At 40.5% G+C, this 22277-nt stretch overlaps 1 protein-coding gene across 12 annotated transcripts in view; it reads left to right on the top strand.

The window, feature by feature from the left end:
• The window catches only part of FN1 (fibronectin 1), a 69486-nt gene extending 54389 nt beyond the window's left edge, over window positions 1–15097 (top strand). For 4 of the 12 annotated variants that reach the window (XM_049614952.1, XM_049614954.1, XM_049614955.1 and 1 more), the window contains 11 exons: window positions 98–274; window positions 1013–1102; window positions 1356–1535; window positions 2680–2769; window positions 3709–4172; window positions 5308–5446; window positions 7890–8054; window positions 9905–10030; window positions 10533–10639; window positions 13758–13865; window positions 14461–15097. In XM_049614952.1, the coding sequence (XP_049470909.1) occupies window positions 98–274; window positions 1013–1102; window positions 1356–1535; window positions 2680–2769; window positions 3709–4172; window positions 5308–5446; window positions 7890–8054; window positions 9905–10030; window positions 10533–10639; window positions 13758–13865; window positions 14461–14532 (1718 nt within the window). In that variant the 3' untranslated portion in view covers window positions 14533–15097. The remainder of the gene's footprint in view (window positions 1–97; window positions 275–1012; window positions 1103–1355; window positions 1536–2679; window positions 2770–3708; window positions 4173–5307; window positions 5447–7889; window positions 8055–9904; window positions 10031–10532; window positions 10640–13757; window positions 13866–14460) is intronic. The other 8 variants (XM_049614953.1, XM_049614956.1, XM_049614957.1 and 5 more) reach the window with 2 other exon arrangements.
• The last annotated feature ends 7180 nt before the right edge of the window (window positions 15098–22277 follow it).

Genomic DNA, 22277 nt, shown 5'->3' on the forward strand with positions numbered 1-22277 from the left:
GGATATATCTGGTGTATAATAAAGAAACATTTTAAAATATCAAAACCTTACCTAAATGAGTCAGCCGGGCGCTAATCTCCAGTTGTGATCTGTGCAGATGTCAGCCCTCCAAGAAGGGCCCGTGTGACTGATGCTACGGAGACCACCATCACCATCAGCTGGAGAACCAAGACTGAGACAATCACTGGCTTCCAAGTTGATGCCATCCCAGCAAACGGCCAGACTCCAATTCAGAGAACCATTAAGCCAGATGTCAGAAGCTACACCATCACAGGTCAGGGAACTCACTGGACTGATCCCGTTTGTTGATTGCCATTCACGACATAAATTAGCTTCTCAGTTACTCTGCCACTTGCAATGATTAAATTTACTGTCAGTGTTTTACAATAATCCAGATATAATATTTAAAAACTCACTTTCATACTATGATTAGAAATCATTGTATTCTGTGAATGCCTGATTTTGTCTAATGTTTGCCAAAGAAATGGCACAAGTTCCATTTATTAAATTTAAACTTTCATCTTATATAAAAAAATATATATAACATAATGCTTAAAACCAAAAGAAACTAAATAGTGGCATACAGTTCGTAACATTAATATTGATTATAAAACATAATTAAATTTTAAAAAGCAAACAACACTACTTCATAAAAATCAAAGTGGTAGTCTGAGAGTGTTCAATATCTGGGTCAATTTAGGTCTGGTTACCAGCCAGTGACTGATTACAGTAAGAGAAAACACACTCAGCAGGTGCTCGCCCCTTATTCTCCAAGACGACCACTTCTAATAGCATTTTTTTAACTTTAAAATGTATTTTAGCCAATATCTTTGTATGCATCAGTGATTTTCTTTTGAGATATGTTTCTTATTAGCACCCATGCCACGCTCTAATTTACTGCTCAAACGTGGTCTGTATGGGATGGTAGAGGAACCATGAAAATTGCACAGGAGTTTGAAAATTCTCCTAAAAATTTAAGATCAGATAAAAAGCATCTGTTTACAAATCACAGGTTTACAACCCGGCATGGACTACAAGATCTATTTGTACACCCTGAATGACAATGCTCGGAGCTCTCCTGTGGTCATCGATGCCTCCACTGGTAACTACTTTTTTTTTTTTTTTTGTAACTACTTTTTTACTGAAGAAATGCCATCAACTTATAGGTGATCAGTGATGTGAGCTTAAGAAACAAAAATGAGACTGACGTTGTATTGCAGATCACAAGTGAATCATTTTTATAGTTCTAGAACTCTCAGATTCTCTCAAGTCTGTTGATAAGGGAGGGAAAGGAGTGTGGGAATAATTTCCTTGCTTACTCACTTTCTTAGAGACTTAATTTTGTTTTCTTTTAGCCATTGATGCACCATCCAATCTGCGTTTCCTGGCCACCACACCCAACTCCTTGCTGGTATCATGGCAGCCACCCCGTGCCAGGATTACTGGTTACATCATCAAGTATGAGAAACCTGGGTCCCCTCCCAGAGAAGTGGTCCCTCGTCCTCGCCCTGGTGTCACAGAGGCTACTATTACTGGTATTGGGGTTTCCATGTTGCTATTTTCCTCCAGACTCCCTAGGACACACAAAGCACTTAGCAGATCCCAACTATGCCTTTGATGCTGTATCACGAGAACAAGAAGCCCTGTTTCTGATACCTTCAAAAAGCATTCTCTGTGGAAGAGCTGTAGAGCTCAATACATCTGAAAATACAGGAATTCATGAAAATGCAGTAATTCTAATACTGTCATAATGGCATAACTAGATTTATTGGCTGTATGTTTGCCAAATACTTGTCAGTCCAGTCCTAGAAAAAGACATTTTTCAAAACAAACTAATTATGATCCTGTCCTCCCATGAGCTCCCTAAAGATCTGATGATCTTACAGGACTTGCCAGAATGCCACCTGCCATTGCCCTCATTGCCCAGTTTCACAGACTAGGTCTTGAGGCAAAGTGATTCCCAACCACCCATATTGGGGAGAATGCCTGGAATGGAGAATAAGAGTTGTGCATTTCAGTGGGAAAGATCATAAGCCTCTGGTATTATTTTTGTTCCAGGAGATTAAAATTTTAAACTATGTACAGGATATCATCTGGATTTTAAAATACTATGGAACACAGAGAAACCAGAAAGAGATGCTGCTTTTTTAGAAACTTTGGAGGAAGGAAAATAGAATCAGATGTGGAAGGAGTTGAATTGGATACTTCCTACAGGGACCACACAAAGATTGGCTGCTTTCTCTTACAGAGTACTTACCTATAGTCTAACTTTTCATTGATCCTGTCACTGAGGACCATCTGGTTATTAGGCCTAAGTAGATTCATGTATACAATCTGCAGTGATCTCCCCCAAATGTGTATTCCACCAGTGGTTTATGATGCTGATAGACTTTCTTGAATTCAAAAGGGCAAATAAGACCATGTGTTAAAGGAATACCCACAAAAAATTAGCATAAGCATGTTTACTCAGGTGTCGGATTTGGTAGGAAAATTATTAATTTGCCAAGTGGTCATCCTATGTGGAGTATTTGGGTTTTGCAGGAAAAAGGTGAAGTCTGTTTTACTTTTCAGGAGGCCAAAGGCCAGCTAGAGAGAGGATGCTTGCTCCCCAGTAGCATCAACTTCCATTTGACTAGCTGAGCATACAGACTTTAATGTGATGATCTGTCCTTCCGTCAGGTCTGGAACCAGGGACCGAGTATACCATCCAAGTCATTGCCCTCAAGAACAACCAGAAGAGTGAGCCTCTGATTGGAAGGAAAAAGACAGGTAAAGGGCACCTTCTGGGTAGGAAGATAATCAAGACAAAACTAATTATAAGTGATAAATTCTGCCGTGAAAAGGTTCTCGAGATTTTGATACCTTTCTCCTGGAAATTGTTTCTTAAACAGCTCAGCATGTATATTGTGCTCTTTGATATCATGAATAACCTAACATAATCGGCAACATTCAGTTTTTTTTTCTTAGCCAGTCAATATAAAGCCTTCTATTCACTTTTCAAAAATGTAAGCCAGTTATTAAAATGTAAAAAGCAGGTTGCTATTACTGCTCTTCTTTTATACCTTCTGTTGAAGTTAATGTGAAACAAACAAAAAACAAAAAAGTAGGGAGAATAATCCCTCCTATTTGTCTTTATTTATTATTTGGTTTCTGAAACTTGAGCTAAATAGTTTTTTCAACTTTATGATTCCAATTTCAGTTTAATTTGAAGAAAATGCTATATTTACGCTGATAGGAGAGTTTTAGAAATAAACATGTATGTATTTTTATCATTTCAATTCATGAAAAACTGTTGAGTCAGACCTCTGGAATTCTCATACTTCAGATGCTGAAATAATTAGTCTGGATTCTAGTCCTTATAACATGATTCTCAAATGAAAAAAAGAAGAAAAAAGGCTGCACATTTCAGTTCCATTAGGCTTAATTTGAGCAGAAGCAGCTTCTATGGGGCTCAGCGGTTCAAAGCTTTATGTGTATGATAAACTCATACGAACGCTTTTTCATTCTAAACTATAAAGAAACCTTTGAGAAAAATCATAAAGATTTCTTTTTGGAAAAAGTGTTTTGTGATTTAAGAACTGCTAATTTTCTAAGGGCTTTGATCAGATTGATAAAGAGTCATTGTTGCCTGAATTGATAACGACTACTGCTGCTACTTTTGGGAGCTTAACACGCTTTGCTTTTTTGGCTCTAACCTCTCTCGGCTAGATGAGCTTCCCCAACTGGTAACCCTTCCACACCCCAATCTTCACGGACCAGAGATCTTGGATGTTCCCTCCACAGTTCAAAAGACCCCTTTCATCAACCCTGGGTATGACACTGGAAACGGTATTCAGCTTCCTGGCACTTCTGGTCAGCAGCCCAGTGTTGGGCAACAAATGATCTTTGAGGAGCATGGTTTTAGGCGCACCACACCGCCCACAACGGCCACCCCTGTAAGGCATAGGCCAAGACCATATCCGCCGAATGTAAATGAGGAGATCCAAGTTGGTCATGTCCCCAGGGGAGACGTAGACCATCACCTCTACCCTCACGTTCTGGGACTCAATCCAAATGCCTCTACAGGACAAGAAGCTCTCTCTCAGACAACCATCTCTTGGACCCCATTCCAAGAAAGCTCTGAGTATATCATTTCATGTCATCCCGTTGGCATTGATGAAGAACCTTTACAGGTAATTGCTTTTCCTCTTTACTTCTGAGTTGCCTGGAAATAAGTAAGCTAGGTAACTGAAGTGACCAGAGCTCAACTATAAAGTGGCTCTATTTCTAGTACCTTTTAGAAAGGTGACATGCGTAAGCCCTGATTCTTCTTTTTAAAATCTCAGGATGCCTTACTTTGGGGGATGTGCCAAAAAGTATCATTAACTTTTGTTTAGTAGAGAAAATAAAATAACTTCTATTATTCTCACACATTTGGGGCTCCTTAGTAATATGGACAAAAAATTATCTGAGAAAAGACAGATCAATATTCTGCCTGAACTTACCTTTGTGCAAGAAGGGCTAAAATGCCATCCTTGGGACACCTGGCTGGCTCAGTTGGAACAGTATGCGACTCTTGATCTCGGGGTCGTGAGTTCGAGCCTCACGTAGAGTGTACACGTTACTTAAAAATGAAATCTTTATAAATAAATAAATAGCCACCTTATAGTTTGTCCATGAAGAATCCCATTATCTACAATATGTCTAAGGAGAAGGAACTTAAGTGAAGCCGTGCATATCAGCTGTTACAAGCGATGGATTCTCTAAAACTTTTGTTCTTTGTCTTGCTGGTATCAATTTTCATTGTGTTCTTATTTTTAGAAAGTGGAAGAGTTAAAAAACAAAAACAAAAACAAAAGAAACTGACCACACCGTGAAAGTTTCATGAGCTTAGAAACATGAGTTTGAGGATTTGCCAAAACGCTTTAAGGCCCCCATCTGGGGGTCACATGCCACCTTGCATAGGATGAACAGATCTCCCTCGTGGCACAGTGTCCACATTTTATGTGAAATGGGGTGGTGAGGGTTTCCAGTGGGCTTACACAGACCTGCGATTACAGCAGGACGAAGAGGAGCCTGGCTATTAAATTACTGAGGGCTCCTGATAACTAGGGAGCACAGAGGGTAGATTTTTGGCAGGTCAAATAAAAAAGATGGCCTCTCCCCCAAGTTCCATTTCTCTCTACGGCTGGTTTGAGACCTTCCCACCGTCCTTCCTTGTTTGCTTTATTTACGTAGCGCAGGTTACTGATAAGAGAATAGGGCAAGTCACATGAATTCCTCACTATAACGCTCTTTCCGTCACTTTGGATGTGCCGATAATTGCAGTTCCGAGTTCCTGGAACTTCGGCCAGTGCCACCCTGACAGGCCTCACCAGAGGGGCCACCTACAACATCATAGTGGAGGCACTGAAAGACCACAAGAGGCACAAGGTTCGGGAGGAGGTCGTTACCGTGGGCAACTCTGGTACGTGCATGCCTGGTCACTCAGGCACAGGCTCCCCTCTGGACTACCCCAGAGACCCTTTTTCTCTTGACTGAATGTTCCTTTGTCGCTGTTGTCTTTTAACTTTGGGAGGTAATGCCATTAAGTAAATGAGCAACTTTAAATGCAATGATTTTTCCCTCATGATATCCAAGTATCTTTGTAAAATGCATCTACAAATAGTTTCAAACAGTGTATGATAATAGACCTGGAAGGGACCTCAAATATTATTTAGTCCAACATTTTGACTACCTGCCAGTGAGTATCTGAATTGATACAGGGCACAAGTCTCCTGATCTCTTTTCCCAGGCCCTCTGCATCTCACCATGTTGCTGCCTCTTCAGGGATTTTTAAGTACTGGAAATGATTACCTATAAAGGAAATTCCCTATCTGCAGACATTAGCGACTGCTGGTTTTTGTTCCTCATGTAAAATGCTGCCAACATAGCCCCCTTCTGTTCAAGGAGCTCCCTTAGTCCAGTGTTATTTCAGTTTCTTTTTCTGATTATATAGGCCCAAAGCTGAAATAGAGGTTAAACGGTCACCAACTCCTCTTTGCAGCACTTGCAAAGTCCTTTTAAGCCAGTAGTGTATCACCTGCTTTTCAACCTGCATCAGCTGAAGATTCACCAAGGAAGATGAGATAGGGAATAATCGAAACCATGAACCTTCCATCTTCCCACCAGAGGGTTCTCTATCCCACATCAGCAGGGAGTGCTAAATTCTATCCCTGTCAAGGGACGGGCTTTATTCCAGGGTCAGCTGCCGAATGTGTAGTACACAGATGACCATGCTACTTTACGTGTATAAATGTCTGTGAATTTAAGCAGTTGACTATTTGGTGGGGGGATCATTTTGTGCTTGTTGTGTTATGTATCCATGGTAATGCATGCCTTCTGCCTTGCGTGGTTTTACTAGTGGGGAGCCACATGAAAGGAATTTTCAAAAGCACAGAGGTCTTTGTGCTTTTCCACATCATTTTTTTTTTCTTTAAGATTCCATCTCCATAACTTAAGTCAGGTGGAATTTTAACTCCTGGCTATTTTTAGGAGGGTTACCGAAATCCCTAGTAACACTTCAGTTTCCTTTCATTTCTCTTTCCAACCCAGTATCCCCAGCAGCAGTATTCTGCATTCTAGCCAGGTTCTCCTGGCTTTTAGACATGTCAGACTTTTTAGTTGCTCTCAAACTCTAGTTTCTTCCAGGGTGATGCCTTTTAAACTATTAGCCACTTGAAATATCTATTGCTTTTGAGATTTTGATGTTTGCACTATAAAAAGAAATAGACCCGGTGGGATTCAAAGTCACCTTAGTTAGTTTATTTAATTTTTAGAAAATCATTGGAAGCATGCTTTGTTTGCACAGATTACTTTAAGTTTTCTCAAAACATAAAGACCAAGATCTGAGGCAACATGAAGAGACCTCATTACTCATTCCTGAGTCGTTCATATCCCTTGCTTTCTCTTATTTGAAACAGTTGATTTTATTGCTAAAGTAAAGCAGTCCTATTATGATAATAATGTACAGAACCTAGGATTTTTGCACTATTTTTGCACGGTTATGCAAAGCAAAAGCTGCAATAATAAAAGTGAATATTGCATTCTAATGGTATATAAGAATGGCTGAGACTTTTGCATTAAAAGCAAAAGATGCTCTCAGGAGCACCTGGGTGGCTCAGTCAGTTAGGCATCTGACTTCAGCTCAGGTCATGATCTCGCAGTTTGTGAGTTCAATCCTCGCATCAGGCTCTGTGCTGACAGCTCAGAGCCTGGAGCCTGCTTCAGATTCTGTGTCTCCCTCTCTCTCTGCCCCTCACTTGCTCACTCACTCTCTCTCTCAAAAATAAATAAACATTAAAATAAATAAATAAAAAGCAAAAGCAAAAGATGCTCTCTAATATTTTTTACTTGTTGAGCACTTTCTAAGTGTTAGCAATGGACCAGTGCTTTGAATTTATGCTATAATATCACCTTCACAAGATCCTGAGCAGGTAGGTATATTTTTATTAGTATCCCCGTGTTGCAGGTGAGGGAAGTAAGACAGAGAAATGCAAAGTAACTAGCGTAAGGTCCCTCAGGTACTCCTGGAGAGACAGTCCAGCCTCTGCATCCCGCTCAGGTTCTGAACTAGCTTAAAATGCCTTGAGATGTGTTCCATGTTTTGCCAGAAATGAGGATTTTCTAGAAGTGATGGCAAAAATGAAATGTGGGCTCCTTTTAAGGTGCTTGGGCAAGTGTTCACCGGCAGCATCTAAGCACTGTTAGAGCAGCTGATGCATTGGGTAGAACAGAGACATGTTTCTTAATGCTGCTGGGATTTCTGGTTTAGACTAAGTCATTATACCGTAATTCGGTTTTCTCCTTATGCTCCAAAACCACCAATAAGATGTCTTTTCTTTTTCTTTTTCCTCCTTTTCTTCATGTAGTCGACCAAGGCCTAAACCAACCTACAGGTGACTCGTGCTTCGACCCCTACACGGTTTCCCATCATGCTGTCGGAGAGGAGTGGGAGCGGCTGTCTGAATCTGGCTTTAAGCTCTCGTGCCAGTGCTTGGGCTTTGGCAGTGGGCATTTCAGATGTGACTCATCTAGTGAGTAGCTTGCTTTGTCCATCTCCTCCGGTTCCAGGCGTTAGCACAGTGTGCCAAGCAAGCATGTTTGGCAGACAAGGGCTCTTCCAAACATGAAGCAAATGAGGGGAGACTGCTGGCCTCAAAGTAACATTTTGCATCATAAAAAATGATGGGAAATTTTACTTGTTAACTCTTGCCTCATTTCCAGGGTTATGGGGCAATATGACTATTAAGAATATATTTGTGATGATAATGTGATTTTTTTACAAAAATTTTCTGTTAAGATAATAAAGTCAAATTCTCTGGAGCCAAGTCTGATGAAGAATAGCAGAGACATGAAGGAATCCCAAATCTTTTTTAATCTTTAATGTTGAGTAAGCTCAGAGGTGAACATTTATGCTCATGCTCTCTTTCAACACATACCAATCATACACATATCGTAATATATACACACTCTCATGCATACACACCCTCATATCACACATCCATGTACACACATCAGGTAGCTTGAATCTTGCCACGTAATGTAGAGAGAACAGATACTCATCTCTACATAATTAAGAATCGACTTCATTTGAAATATATTTGAGTTTCAAACTGTAAAAAGATTGTAATATTTTTAATTATACTTTCAGTTAAAATGATCCTAGAAATAACTTATTATGCTTTGAGATTTAACATTAGAATTTATAAAACTCTCATTTCTGCGTTGTTTTTTTTTTAGGGGATGTGATTGTTATGGACAATTGGTTTCTTTTTATAGGTGTTAACCATTATGGCTTATAAATGAGCCTCCTACAAGACATATCCAGAAGTTGTATTTGGGGAAATCCAACATAATAGATTTTTAAGAGATTTTCAGACTAAAATGTGAAGTGGCTTAATTCAGACTAACATATGAAGACAACTAATTTTTTCAATGCAGGCTGGTGTGCTTGACCATCTGAAAATGGAAAGATGGAGCAGGTGTGCCCTATGCCGTTCAGTAGGAGTTGGAAGTTTTAGCATTTGGCATCATTTAGGTGGCTCTTCATTTCTGAAACTGAACTATTTTAAGTTTGTATATTTATTACCAAGCTAAGTACTTAGGCGCAACTGTGGGAGCGGAGCTATAAGGATTTATGTGATGCTTTGGCCCAACTCACATGTCCTTTGCTTATGTGTCGTAATTGCCAAAGTAAGGAGTGACCGACTTGATAAAAGGGAAGAACTGGTATACTGTTATACACACTTCTGAGGTGCGTTTTGTTTTGGAGATTAAAGACATCTTTTATGTGTAGTAAAGATACAGCACTGTGACTTTTAGATGCTCCTCAGAAGCAGCCTTGTTTGTAGGGATAATAACCAGTGATCTATCATTTTGTTTGTTTTTGTTTTGTTTTGACACACAGGCCTATTCGTTTACCCTTTCCATTTACAAGAAACAGGCTGTGACTCGTGGAAACCAGCTGAGCTTTGTTTTTTGGTTAATAGAACTACTTTGTATCCAGGTTCTCTGCAAATCCAAAAAGTGACTTTTCATCTATGATCCATTCCCCAAAGACTATTTAAATCCTACTTTGGTTTCCAGTAATTTTAAACCTTAAGAGTGAGAATGCAAATGAAGGTCACTGACAATTCTTATGACATGATTTTGGCGGAATACATCGCGTCTTAAAATATCCTAGAAAATGCGAAACTGTAAAGATAATATTTTAAAATCCAACCCAAAACTGGTTTGTCATGGAGATCATGACTTTCAACTTTTCTTGCCACTCCTTCCAGGTTGCCTGGCGTTTAAAATCCTGTGACGTGTCCCAGCTCACGCACTGTCTTGCGAGTCAGAACACCCTGGTAACTCTCTGCCTCTGACTTTCCCCACCCTGCAGAATGGTGCCATGACAATGGCGTGAACTACAAGATTGGAGAGAAGTGGGATCGTCAGGGGGAGAATGGCCAGATGATGAGCTGCACCTGTCTTGGAAATGGAAAAGGAGAATTCAAGTGTGATCCTCGTACGTTGCCACACATCATTTTTAGTGGCTTATTAAGCACTCCCACTTTTATTACTGAGCTGCAGCTCTCATTCACAGAAATGATTGGAGACTTTAGGTCTCCTTGAGGAGTGAGCAGTGGGTTTGTTAATCTTTTGATTTGGGAAAGTGGAGACAAGCTTCAAAAATGAGCCATGATTTAATGTTATTACAGGGCACATGAGCACTTTTCCTCAGTATTTTGACCATAAGCTGCAGTGAAATACTACAAGAAAGCTTTATGGTTCTTTAGATCCAACTTTTAAAATACGAACCTTATCCAGTTTATCAGATTTAGTTTCTGGAAGTGCTGCCCTAAGATCTATACAGCAGTACCTCTCCTAACAATGGTTTTCACAAACATGTAGGATTTTGGCTGTGATGATGCAAATTTTGGAGGGAAACAGAACCCACCCTCTTTAGGAAGGTGAGGTCTGTTTTATTCTCAATTTTACATGAGCTTCTGACTTGTGTCTCCACGCAGATGAGGCAACGTGCTATGATGATGGGAAGACATACCATGTAGGAGAACAGTGGCAGAAGGAATATCTTGGTGCCATTTGCTCCTGCACATGCTTCGGAGGCCAACGGGTAAGGCCAGCCTCCCTCTAATTTAAATAAGACAAAGAGGGGGCTCCTGCACTGGGGATTAAGAGGTCAGCTTCCTGTGTGTATGCTGTACACAAAGGTGTGGTAGTGCCAGTTATGAAAGTAGAAATACCTCATTTCCTGTTGGCACATAGCTGCCAACGTTAGGCCCCTCTACACCCCTTCCCAGCTCTCCCCTCCGTGGCAGCCCCAGCCCTTCTTCTCACACCTACTATTCTCGGGCTGTCTCAATTCTTCATCTTAAATTAAAGTGTTAAATGCTGCACAGCACTGGGCCTCTAGATCCATTCTGATAGGTAGGTGTCCCCGTGGCATTGCTGTTAAATATTCTGAATAACATCCTGGACCTAAGAAATTACCACTTTCTTGTATCCTCTCTCAATCCAGTAATAGATCCCTGCTGTTGGTCTAGCACTGTGCTTCAGGAATATGGGACAGAGGGAAGGAGAAATGGTCCTGGCTTTTCATGATATATTTGGAAACATTAAATTAGCATACACTGAAAGTCAAGGTGATTAAGTTTCTTAGTGAGTCTGACGAATACTTTCTAGGTAGGCTGGAATCAGCAAGAAAGTTTCCATGGAATGAGAAACATGAACTGGCTGGGGTTTAGGATGTTTCATTTTTTGTTTTTTTTAAGTTTATTTATTTATTTTGAGAGAGACAGAGCGTGCGAGTGGGGAGAGGCAGAGAAAGAGGGAGAGAGGGAGAATCCCAAGCAAGCTCCATGTGGTCAGTGCATAGAGCCCAGCGTGGGGGCTCGAACTCACAAAACCTGAGCCAAAATGAAGAGTCAGACACCTGACCGACTGAGCCACCCAGATGCCACTAGATTGTTTAAAATAGGTTGAGGGAAGAGGAGGAAGCAGAGAGACCAGAGTAAAGCACCTGAGAAGGGAAGGGGCTGGCATAAGTGGGGTCCAGGGAGCCACCCGTCTGCAGAGCGTCTTATGGTAACAAATCAGATGAGAAGAAGTGGGAAGCCACTTATGGAAAGGCTTGGAAGTCCATCATTTAAACTGGAACTTCTCAACCATTTCCTTTTAAGTTTATTTATTGAGAGAGAGAGCATGTGCGCGTGTGCACGCAGGGGAGGGGCAGAGAGGGAGAGAATCCCAAGCAGGCTTCATGCTGACAATACAGAGCCTGACTCAGGCTCAAACCCGCGAACCGTGAGGTCATGACCTGAGCCGAAATCAAGAGTCAGACACTTAACCAACTGAGCCACCCAGGGGCCCCTCAACCATTTCTAGTCTGTGCTCTACCTCAGTATGATAGAAAATGCTGTGCTTTTCTCTAATATTATTTGAAATTTCAAAATAAAATGGTTCTTATAACTCACAAGCCATGAAACATAACATTCCTTTTATTTTCAATGAAAACACACCCTCTCCAACAGCTCCTCACATTCTGATACATGAAGAGCATACTCCCCACCCCAGGGTAAGATTCACTGGTTGATGCCTTTGGTATTAGCCAACTGTAGGTACCCAAGAAGAAAAGGAACATGATGAAAATGGTTTTTAGAAAGGCAGGAAAGGGTCTTCGGGTGTCTGCCTCTGTCCCCACCTGAGGACCTGAGCTCATGGAAAGTACTCTGACCTCCTCCCTCTGATGGAGGGAACCTGTGGAGGTGCTCACTGTCTCTCATTAAACGAAGACTGTGATCATAGAACTCAGGCATTTCTGGTAAGTGGTTGGTATAGAAATGTGTGATGGAAAGTTAATTTTTAGACTGTGGTCTCACTTCAGCATCTCCTCATTATTTACGCACATGAAACCTTTCATTTGTGACACCTGTTCTGTTCTAAAGAAAGTGCTAAATGAAACACTAAAGACAGCAGTAGAAACTGTTACATTTTTATGTGTGTAAAAGCCAGATTCAGTGATTCTGTAAGTAGGTATTTACCTGTATTAGGTATTAGGAGGAATATGCTTTTTTTATAAGTTTTATTGAGAGAGAGCAGGGGAGAGGCAGAGAGAGAGGGAGAGAGAGAATCCCAAGCAGGCTTTGTACCACCAGCACAGAGCCCAACATGGAGCTCGAACTCCTAAACCGCGAAATCATGACCTGAGCCAAAATCAAGAGTCAGATACCTAACCTACTGAGCCATCCAGGCGCCCCGGGAATATACTTTTTAATGGAGAAATATGTCTGGAATATTTAAGTGACAGTAGAAGAAAGTGATTGTATTATTTGAGGTTCTTTTGGTTATGAGAGGAAACCTCAACTCAAGCTGATTTAGGCAAAAAAAGACTCACAAAGCTGAAGAGTCCAGGATCGACCAGCTTCAGGGCTGCTGCGGCAGTGGCATTCAGAGTCTCTCACTCTCTCATATGCTTTGTTCCTTTGTATTGGCTTTGTTTTCTAGAAACTCCTGCTGATAGTGAAAAAGATGACCTCTGTCAGCTCCATGTTTATCACCTACAGGCTTAGGAGCAACAACGAAAAAGAACCTGTTCCCTAACATTTCTAGCAAAACTCTCAGGGAGGAGTCTCAGTGGCCCCGCTCCATCCTGTTCCCATCTCTCATCCCGTGTCTGGCCAGATGAAAGGCTACAATGCACACTAGGCATGGAAATTTAGGAAGAAGTGACAACAGATAGAGATGGCCAGGAGTCACGCAGCTGGGTGGCAGTCCCAAATCCACCGGCAGTTCAGTACGAGGTTCTCCCACTTGCTCTGTGCAAGTAACTCTTTGGGCCTGAGTTTCCTTACCGGCAAAATGAGGGTGTTTGTCCCTGTGATCGCAAGTCCATTTTAAAAAGCTCTAGGATTCTAGGAAAACCTCTCTGTCTTCTAGTACAGAAAGCTTACTTAGGAAGTTGGGACCGGAATGACCCTTAGCAGATGGGTGGGGTTTGAATAGGGAGAGAAGGGAGAACATTTCAGGAAAAGCATAAGTAGACAGGGGCAATTATAAGATATAAGCAATAAGCCCAAATGTATCCTACAAGTTGTAAATGCATAAAATCCTCATCTAAGCTCCCTCAGTGGTTAACCACTTATAGCTTATACTTTGCCAACGTGGAAGACCTAAATTGTGATGCTCCCGGGTTATCATAAACCCCATCTGACTTCATGCCTGTGTTCTCTCAGGGCTGGCGCTGTGACAACTGCCGAAGACCAGGGGCTGAACCCGGTCACGAAGGCTCCACCGGCCACTACAACCAGTACTCGCAGAGATACCACCAGAGAACGAACACTGTACGTGCACCTGCACCTCGACTGTTTCTTCCCTAAACGCAGTTAGACACCTAGTAGGGAGTCTCTTTCTGTAGCTACCTTTCTTCTGAATGAACCAAATATTCTTAATTTTTAAAAAACACCTTTTTTTTAAAATATGAAATTTATTGTCAAATTGGTTTCCATACAACACCCAGTGCTCATCCCAACAGGTGCCCTCCTCAATACCCATCACCCACCCTCCCTTCCCTCCCACCCCCCATCAACCTTCGGTTTGTTCTCAGTTTTTAAGAGTCTCTTATGCTTTGGCTCCCTCCCTCTTTTTTTTTTTTTTTTCTTCCCCTCCCCCATGGTCTTCTGTTAAGTTTCTCAGGATCCACATAAGAGTGTGTACCCTATGACATAATTTAGGTTCAGACTTATTAAACTCTTAAACATTTCCTATTGCCCGGTACATTGATAAGTTCTTGAAGCTAAAAATCATCTATCTATAAGTGGTTGTCATAAAATCCTCCCCGCCTTTTTTCTGTAACTTTACAGGATTTTTTTATAAATTTTTCTTCTATTTTAACCGAATGCTGCTTTTTTTTTTTCCTTTCCTTTTCTGTTTTAACAGAATGTCAACTGCCCAATTGAGTGCTTCATGCCTTTAGATGTACAGGCTGACAGAGAAGATTCCCGAGAGTGATATTTTCAATCCAGAGAAACAAGCATGGATTCTCTGCCAAGGTCCATCCAAACTGGAGTGATGTTAGCAGACCCCATCTTAGAGAGTTTCTTTCTTAAGCCCTTTGCTCTGGAGTGACTTCTCCAGCTTCAGCTCAACTCACAGCTTCTCCAAGCATCACCCTGGGAGTGTTTTGAGACTTTTCTCATAAATGGAAGCAGTACATCGCCTGTTCTGCTCCGAAGTATTCAATACCGCTCAGTATTTTAAATGAAATGATTCTAACTTGTGATTTGGTTTGGGATCAATAGGGAAGCATAGGCACCAACCGACATACAAAATGTATTGAAATGATATTCTCAAATTTTTAAGTAGGAAAGTTACCCAAACACTTCTGCTTCCACTTAACTGGCCTGCAGTATTGTAGGGACGGCATGTCCTTGTAACTGTGGTATTTAAAATATCCACAGTATTCACCTTTTCCAAATGATTCTAGTAATGGTCTAGAAATATCTTTCTCTTACCTGTTATTTATCAATTTTTCCCAGTATTTTTATATGGAAAAAATTGTATTGAAGACACTTAGTATGCAGTTGATAAGAGGAATTTGGTATAATTATGGTTGGTGATTATTTTTTATACTGTATGTGCCAAAGCTTTACTACTGTGGAAAGACAACTGTTTAATAAAAGATTTACATTCCACAACTTGACTGTCATGGCTTGAATGTCGTATAAAGGAATTTGGGATAAAGAAGAATCCCCACAGATGTTCCTTTTCAGGGGCGCCTGGGTGGCTCAGTCAGTTAAGTGTCTGATTTCAATTCAGGTCATGATCTCATGGCTCATGAGTTCGAGCCCCGTGTTGGGGTCTGTGCTGACAGCTCAGAGCCTGGAGCCTGCTTGGGATTCTGTGTCTCCCTCTCTCTCTCTCTGCCCCTCCCCCACTCATGCTCTGTCTCTCTCTCAGAAATAAACAATAAAATTTTTGTTTTAAATGAATGTTCTTTTTCAATTCAGCAAACATTGGAAAACCAATGATGTGTACAGCTTCCCCCTTGGCGATTTACATACAAAATTTTCTAAATCTGTCACTACAAAAACAGATTCATTCTTATCATTTCATCTCTTCAGTAATGGAGCTAGTTTTATATTTCTGCTTTACCAGATTTCAGTGGACTCAAATATTTATTTAGCTTGCTAGCTGGTTCTTCAGAAGTGGGATTGAAAGAACCTTTAGTTGTTCTTTTCCAACTATCATTCTTCCTTCCCTCCCCTCTCCATGCCATCCTTCATTGAATAAACACCCATTCAAAGAGGTTCCCTGCAAGGAAAACCAGGAGGCCTGTGATGTTAAAACTGCTTGAACAGTATATCCTAGAGCAGTTCTGTCTTAAGGAGATGCTGTGATAGGAGAACCTCAACTCAGCTCTGCTTGCTTCCTGCCAGCTGACACTTTTGAGGTGCCCCAGCAGAGCGGGAAACAGAGTTTGCACACTCCTGACCTACAGAGGACATCTCCTTTTCAGTTTAACTTTGGGGAAACAATAAAACTTTGAGATCAGATCTGCCATCTAAAACAGTAAATAATGGTGTTGGAAACAGTTGATTTCTAATTAGTTAAAAATTAGTAATTCATAATATACAAGAGATGGAAAACATTTTTTTAAAGTTTATATTTGAAAGAGAGAGAGAGCATGCATGCACACACGCGAGTGGGGGAGGGGCAGAGAGCGAGGGAGAAAGAATCTCAAGCAGGCTCCACACTGTCCTCGCAGAGCCTGACACGGGGCTCAATTCCAGAAACCGTGAGATCATGACTGGAGATCATGACTTGGGCCGAAATCAAGAGTGGGACACTTAACCGACAGCCACCCAAGTGCGTTTGGAAAACATTTTTTATACACTGTTGAGTAACAGAAGAAAATATTTCAATAAATACTTGCCAATGAATATTAAGACTAAATACAGAAAGAGATTTCCTCAGGGTTCATTTGTTGAAAAAAAAACATCTCACATCTGAATTGATTTATGGTTTATAAAATGCCCTGACATTTAGTGTCTCACTGGGACAAGGTTTTACAGTCTAATTTTATAAAGAATGCAGCTCAGATCAGTTTTCCTTAGCAGGACATAGAAGCCAACCCTGGGTTTCTGTTTAACGTTCCTAATCTTTCAGCTTTATTAGGCCAGTAATGACCAAGACAGCAGCTCTGAATACGTTTAAAAAAGAGAAAGGGAGATAAATCACAGAAGAAACAGATCATGGTGATATTAAGTGACTCTCTCGTTTGTCATCATCACTGAAGAGAACATGTGATTTGATACAAATCTATGCACACTGTGCAGTGGATTGTCCCACTGAAGGTGCAGGCCTACCTACGAGAATGGACACGGGTCCCTCCATTTCCATATGTGAAGAGGAAGCCCAGGTAACACGTGGGTCAAGGTCTACACCCCGACTCCATCTTGCTTAACAGTCTTTATATTTTAAAACATGACAAAAGAGTAGCTATCAGTTGGGAATGTGCTTCGAACCACTATCTGCAACCTAAAACTATCTTCCCAAATGTGAGTTTAGGTAAATCCACTTGGACTGTATTGATTAAATGGACAGCAAAGCCTCTTGACAACTTATACACTGATATGTAAAAAAAAAAAACACAAGCTCCATATTTAAGATTTAAAAATACCACGTTTTCCAAAATGTCTGCTAGATTCTCAAGAGCAATACATTAATTTTAAAATTAAACTGTTTCAATAGCGAACCGGTTAACTACATTCAAATAATCAGAACAAATTAAACAAATTTCAATGGCCTTTTATGTTTTGGCATCACAATGCAAGAATGGTAAAACTTTGTTTTACTATTTCTCAGAAAAATCATTCAAAAACAAGAACCAAGAGGATTTCCAAAGTTCTTTAAACAGTTTTTACTGACTCATGATACTTCTTCCTGAGACCTGTCTTAAACAGACCAGGTTGAAAATGCATAATTAAAAGACCAATCTGGGGGCACCTGGGTAGCTCAGTCAGTTGAGCATCCAACTTTGGCTCAGGTCATGATCTCACGGTTCCATTGAAAGCGAGTTGAAGCCCCGTTATCAGGCTCCCTGCTGCCAGTGTGGAGACTGCTTGGGATTCTCTCTCCCTCTGTCTCTGCCCCTCCCCCACTGTGCATGCACTCTCTCGCACTCTGTCTTATTCTCTCTCTCAAAAGTAAAATAAACATTAAAAAAAAAAAAGACCAATCTGGATTCAGGCAGGAAATTGCCAATTTAAGAAAAAATCAGGTAAAACTAACAAATATATCAGAATCAAAAAGAAAAATCATAGGTTTGAAGCTTTACCTTGCCTTGCTGCATTTGATTTGCAATGAAATTTATTGTGTATTTATATTGTTTTCAGCTCTAATGACCTAAGTGAATGATGCAAATTAGTCTGTATAATAATATCACTATAAGTCTGTAAGGCACACTTTCTAAGGCAGTGAATAAAGAAATGATCAGGTGGAAATTACAAGTATAGGAAATGACTTTTCTATTTAATTATATTTCCATCGAAAATTCTATTCCATTTCTAGTTGCATGAAACTCATTAAAGTGATTAAGAAACATCACATCAGCACATTTAAATGCTGAAATTGCTTCCTATTCAGTAAATTCCCATTACTGTGGTAGGGAAAGTGGCAAGCTACAATTAAAAAATCCCATTTTCAGGAGATAGATTTCAACCATTAAAAAAAAAAAAAAAGACCACTCTTGGGACTTCTCGTGTTCAGGAACACTTAAAGATAAGCATAAAGGCTGATAAAGGAGAACAACACAAGGATGACCTTGCCTGCTGTGGGTTTTTCAGGCTAAGAACATTATTTAAAAAAAAAAAAAATTTTTTTTTTAACGTTTATTTACTTTTGAGACAGAGCCTGAACGAGGGAGGGGCAGAGAGAGAGGGAGACACAGAATCGGAAGCTCCAGGCTCTGAGCCATCAGCCCAGAGCCCAATGCGGGGCTCGAACTCACGGACCGCGAGACCGTGACCCGAGCTGAAGTCGGACGCTTAACCGACTGAGCCACCCAGGTGCCCCAGAACATTATTTTTAAAGAGTATATGGCACTCACATTTGAAATGAGAGTTATAATCATTGCCACATTGGCTCACTCCATAAGTTCACTGAAATAAAAGATTAATTTGAATTGCAAACAAAAATCTATATAAATCACAAAGGAAGAAAATACTCTAATAAAACAGCAAGAGAAATGGTGCTTCAGCTGAAAGCAAAGAATGGAAATTCCTTTTCTAACATTCTTCACTAGGGTCAGGTAGAAGATATTAAAGCATGTTTTACATTTCCTTGAATTCCTTTTTACTTACTCTTTAGAGACATGCGCGTTTTAACAATCTTAGGAGCCAAATTTATCTCTAAAATAGCTCTTGTGTGGAGCCCCGAAGACTCACAATTAGCGCTGCGTGGAGGCCAAGGGAGGCAGGCAGCTCGGGGCCCTGGAACACAAGTCTGCACGCTGCCTGCCACAGGAGGCTCCTCTCCCACATAATGCAGTGAAGGCCAAGGATTTTCCCTTGGCCTTCTCTTTTCTCTCCTTGCATTACAGTACTTTGGAAACTGCCGTTTCGTTCCAGAAGGAAACGTTGCCTCTGCCAGCAAACGGCTGGACGGGACTTTACAATGAAACCTACTGATCTAATTAATTCAGCATTAGTTGTAAGATGCTGAGCCAAGCGCTAAAGAGTTATATTTGCCTCAAAAACATGCAGCTTTGGTACAGAAACTGAAACCCTCATCCATTGCTGGTGGAAAGGTAAAACGGTCCAGCTGCTGTGAAAATTTGGTGGTTCTCCAAAAAGTTAACCCCAGAATTGTGTAGAACCCAGCAATTCCACTCCTAGGTACATACTCTGGAGAACCAAAAACATATGTTCACATCGAAACCTGTACACGAACGTTCATGGCACCATTATTCCTAATAGACGAAAGGTGGAAACCATCCAAATGTTTATCAACTGATGAATGGATAAACAAATGTGGTGTGTCCGTACAAGTGAATAGTATTTGACTGTAAAAAGAAGTGAAGTTCTGATACACACTACAACATGAACCTTGAAAACATTACGCTAAGTGAACGAAGTCAGGCACAAAAGGCTATATATCATGAGTCCAATTATATGAAGTATCCAGGATAGGCAAACCAAAAGAGAAAGTAGATTAAAGGGTACTAGGGGCAGGGGGAAGGGAGGAATAGAGTAACTGCTAATGGGAACAGGCTTTGTTTTGGGTTGATGACAATGTTCTAGAACTAGGCAGTGGTGGTGACATAAATTTGTGAATATATACACTTAAAAAGCACTGATTTATACAAGTTGGAATTGTTAAAATGGTCAATTTTGTGTTATGTGACTCTTATTTCAAAAAAAAAAAAAAAAGAGGGGTCCTGAGTGGCTCAGTTGGTTGAGCGTCCAACTTCAGCTCAGGTCATGATCTCACAGTCTGTGAGTTCAAGTTCCACATCGGGCTCTGTGCTGACTGCTCAGAGTCTGGAGCCTGCTTCGGATTCTGTGTCTCCCTCTCTCTCTACCCCTTCCCCACTCCCACTCTGTCTCTCTCAAAATTAAATAAACACTAAAAAAAATTTTTTTTTAATTTAAAAAAAGAAAAGAAAATGCCTCTTTACTTACAGAAAGTCTCTGCAATATCTTTTTGCCTACTGGTAAGAAGTAAGGTGTGGGGAAACAGAGTCGATGAAAGGCTGAAGGAAATCAGACATCTCTTGGCTACCTATTTGGAAACTGAAATAAAATCTTCCACAAATATACACTTACTACTTTTGAAGCAAGTTCCATGCATTAATGTCATCCTCCACCACCTTCCATATACACAAAAAACACCAGGAATAGTAACTAGCATTTTTTACAGTATTTATTATGTTCCAGGTGGTATTCTCAGTGTTCTTACACATTGTCTCACCCACCCCTCGTAACAGCCCTATGAGGTGCATAGAGACAGAAAGTGAGGCAAAGGCTGAGTGCATAGCCTAACATCACTCAGCTTGTTAGTAGCAGTGTTGTGACTTGAACCTGACAAACTGGCTTCATGTGTCTTTAACCAGAAGTACTTTTAACCAAGAGCTACTCAGCCTTTCCAGAAGCAAATCCATCCTTATTTTACAAGTGAGGAAGGAAACAAACTGCAAGAGTTCAAACCACATGCCCAAGATCACCCAACTGGTGAGAAGCAAAACAAGTTATTGATTATCATAAAAGGCACAAGGTAGTTTCCTGGAGGGAAAAATGGGAAAATAATCCAGAACAGGCTTGGGGCGGGGGGGGGGGGGGCGACGGGCTGGGGGCAAAAATTACTTTCCTTAACCTGGTTGATGGTGACATAAGTGTTTCTTTACATGTTTTTTTTTTTTTTTTTTAAGTGTATTTATTTTGGGAGACAGCAAGTGAGCAGGGAAGTGGCAGAGAGAGAGGGAGAGAGAATCCCAAGCAGACTGGGCACTGTCAGCACAGAGCCCGATGCGGGGCTGGAACTCACCAACCGTGAGATTGCAACCTGAGCCAAAGGCAGACGCTTAACCGAGTGAGCCACCCAAGCACCCCTGTTCACATATTATTCTTTAAACTGTAGATGTTTTATGCACTTTCCACAGCCATGATTTGTTACAATTTATTTTTAAAAATGAATTTGTCTCTAAAGAGACCACAACACTGCATACAATTTCTACATGAGAGAAAACGCAGGAGAAATGGCAAGAGGTATGCAAAGTAGTTAACAGAAACCTCGGAAAGATTGTCTTTAAATTAAAAAAAAAAAAAAAAAAGGTAGGAGAAAATGTCTCTCTCTAACCCTGAATTGAAAATCTGGGATTAACATGGGAGTTTTGGGGGATGAGAATGGAGAAATGTTCTTTCAGCAGGAAGAAGTTCTTATTAGGGGAGAAATATAGAGTTATCAGTTTAAAGCAATAATACAGGAAGGGAATAAAAAGTGGTTTGAACTTTATAGATTGGATGGTAGAAATAGGGTCCAAATATATCAATAATTGACATGAATACAAATGAGCTGAAAGCAAAAGGAAAGGTTGGCAAAGTGCATTAAAAACAAAAACAGGTTCCAGATGTATCTGCACCTATAGTGTAAGAGCACCAAAGAAGAATGAAAAGTGGTATTAGACATATATAAACCAGAAAAAGAGCTAGTCTAGCTATGTTCATAGTAGATAAAACAACTTACTTTATATATTTTATCTAAGACAAAAATTGTTAGTAGGATTGTAGTACATAATAAAAGCACTATGAAAAATAGTAACTTAAAAGTGCAAGCACTTTTTTAGCTTCAAATATACAAGAAGCAAACATCTATAAATCTGCAGGGAGTAACGTAAACTCATCTTCACAGAGGGAGGTTTCAACCGATCTTTCTCCACTGTTGATAGATCAAACTTAAAAAAAAAAAAATCAGGGGCGCCTGGGTGGCTCTGTCGGTTAAGTGCCCGACTTCGGCTCAGGTCATGATCTCACAGTCTGTGAGTTCAAGCCCCACATCGGGCTCTGCGCTGACAGCTCGGAGCCTGGAGCCTGCTTCTGATTCTGTGTCTCCCTCTCTGTCTGCCTCACGCTCTGTCTCCCTCTCTCAAAAATAAACGTTTAAAAAAAATCATTAAACTACAACTAACACTTTAAAAGAGATTAAAAAAAAAAAGAGGCACAAATAAAATAAAATGACATTATACGAAAGCAGTAACA

Source organism: Panthera uncia, assembly GCF_023721935.1.
Source record: "Panthera uncia isolate 11264 chromosome C1 unlocalized genomic scaffold, Puncia_PCG_1.0 HiC_scaffold_3, whole genome shotgun sequence".
Taxonomy (NCBI): domain Eukaryota; kingdom Metazoa; phylum Chordata; class Mammalia; order Carnivora; family Felidae; genus Panthera; species Panthera uncia.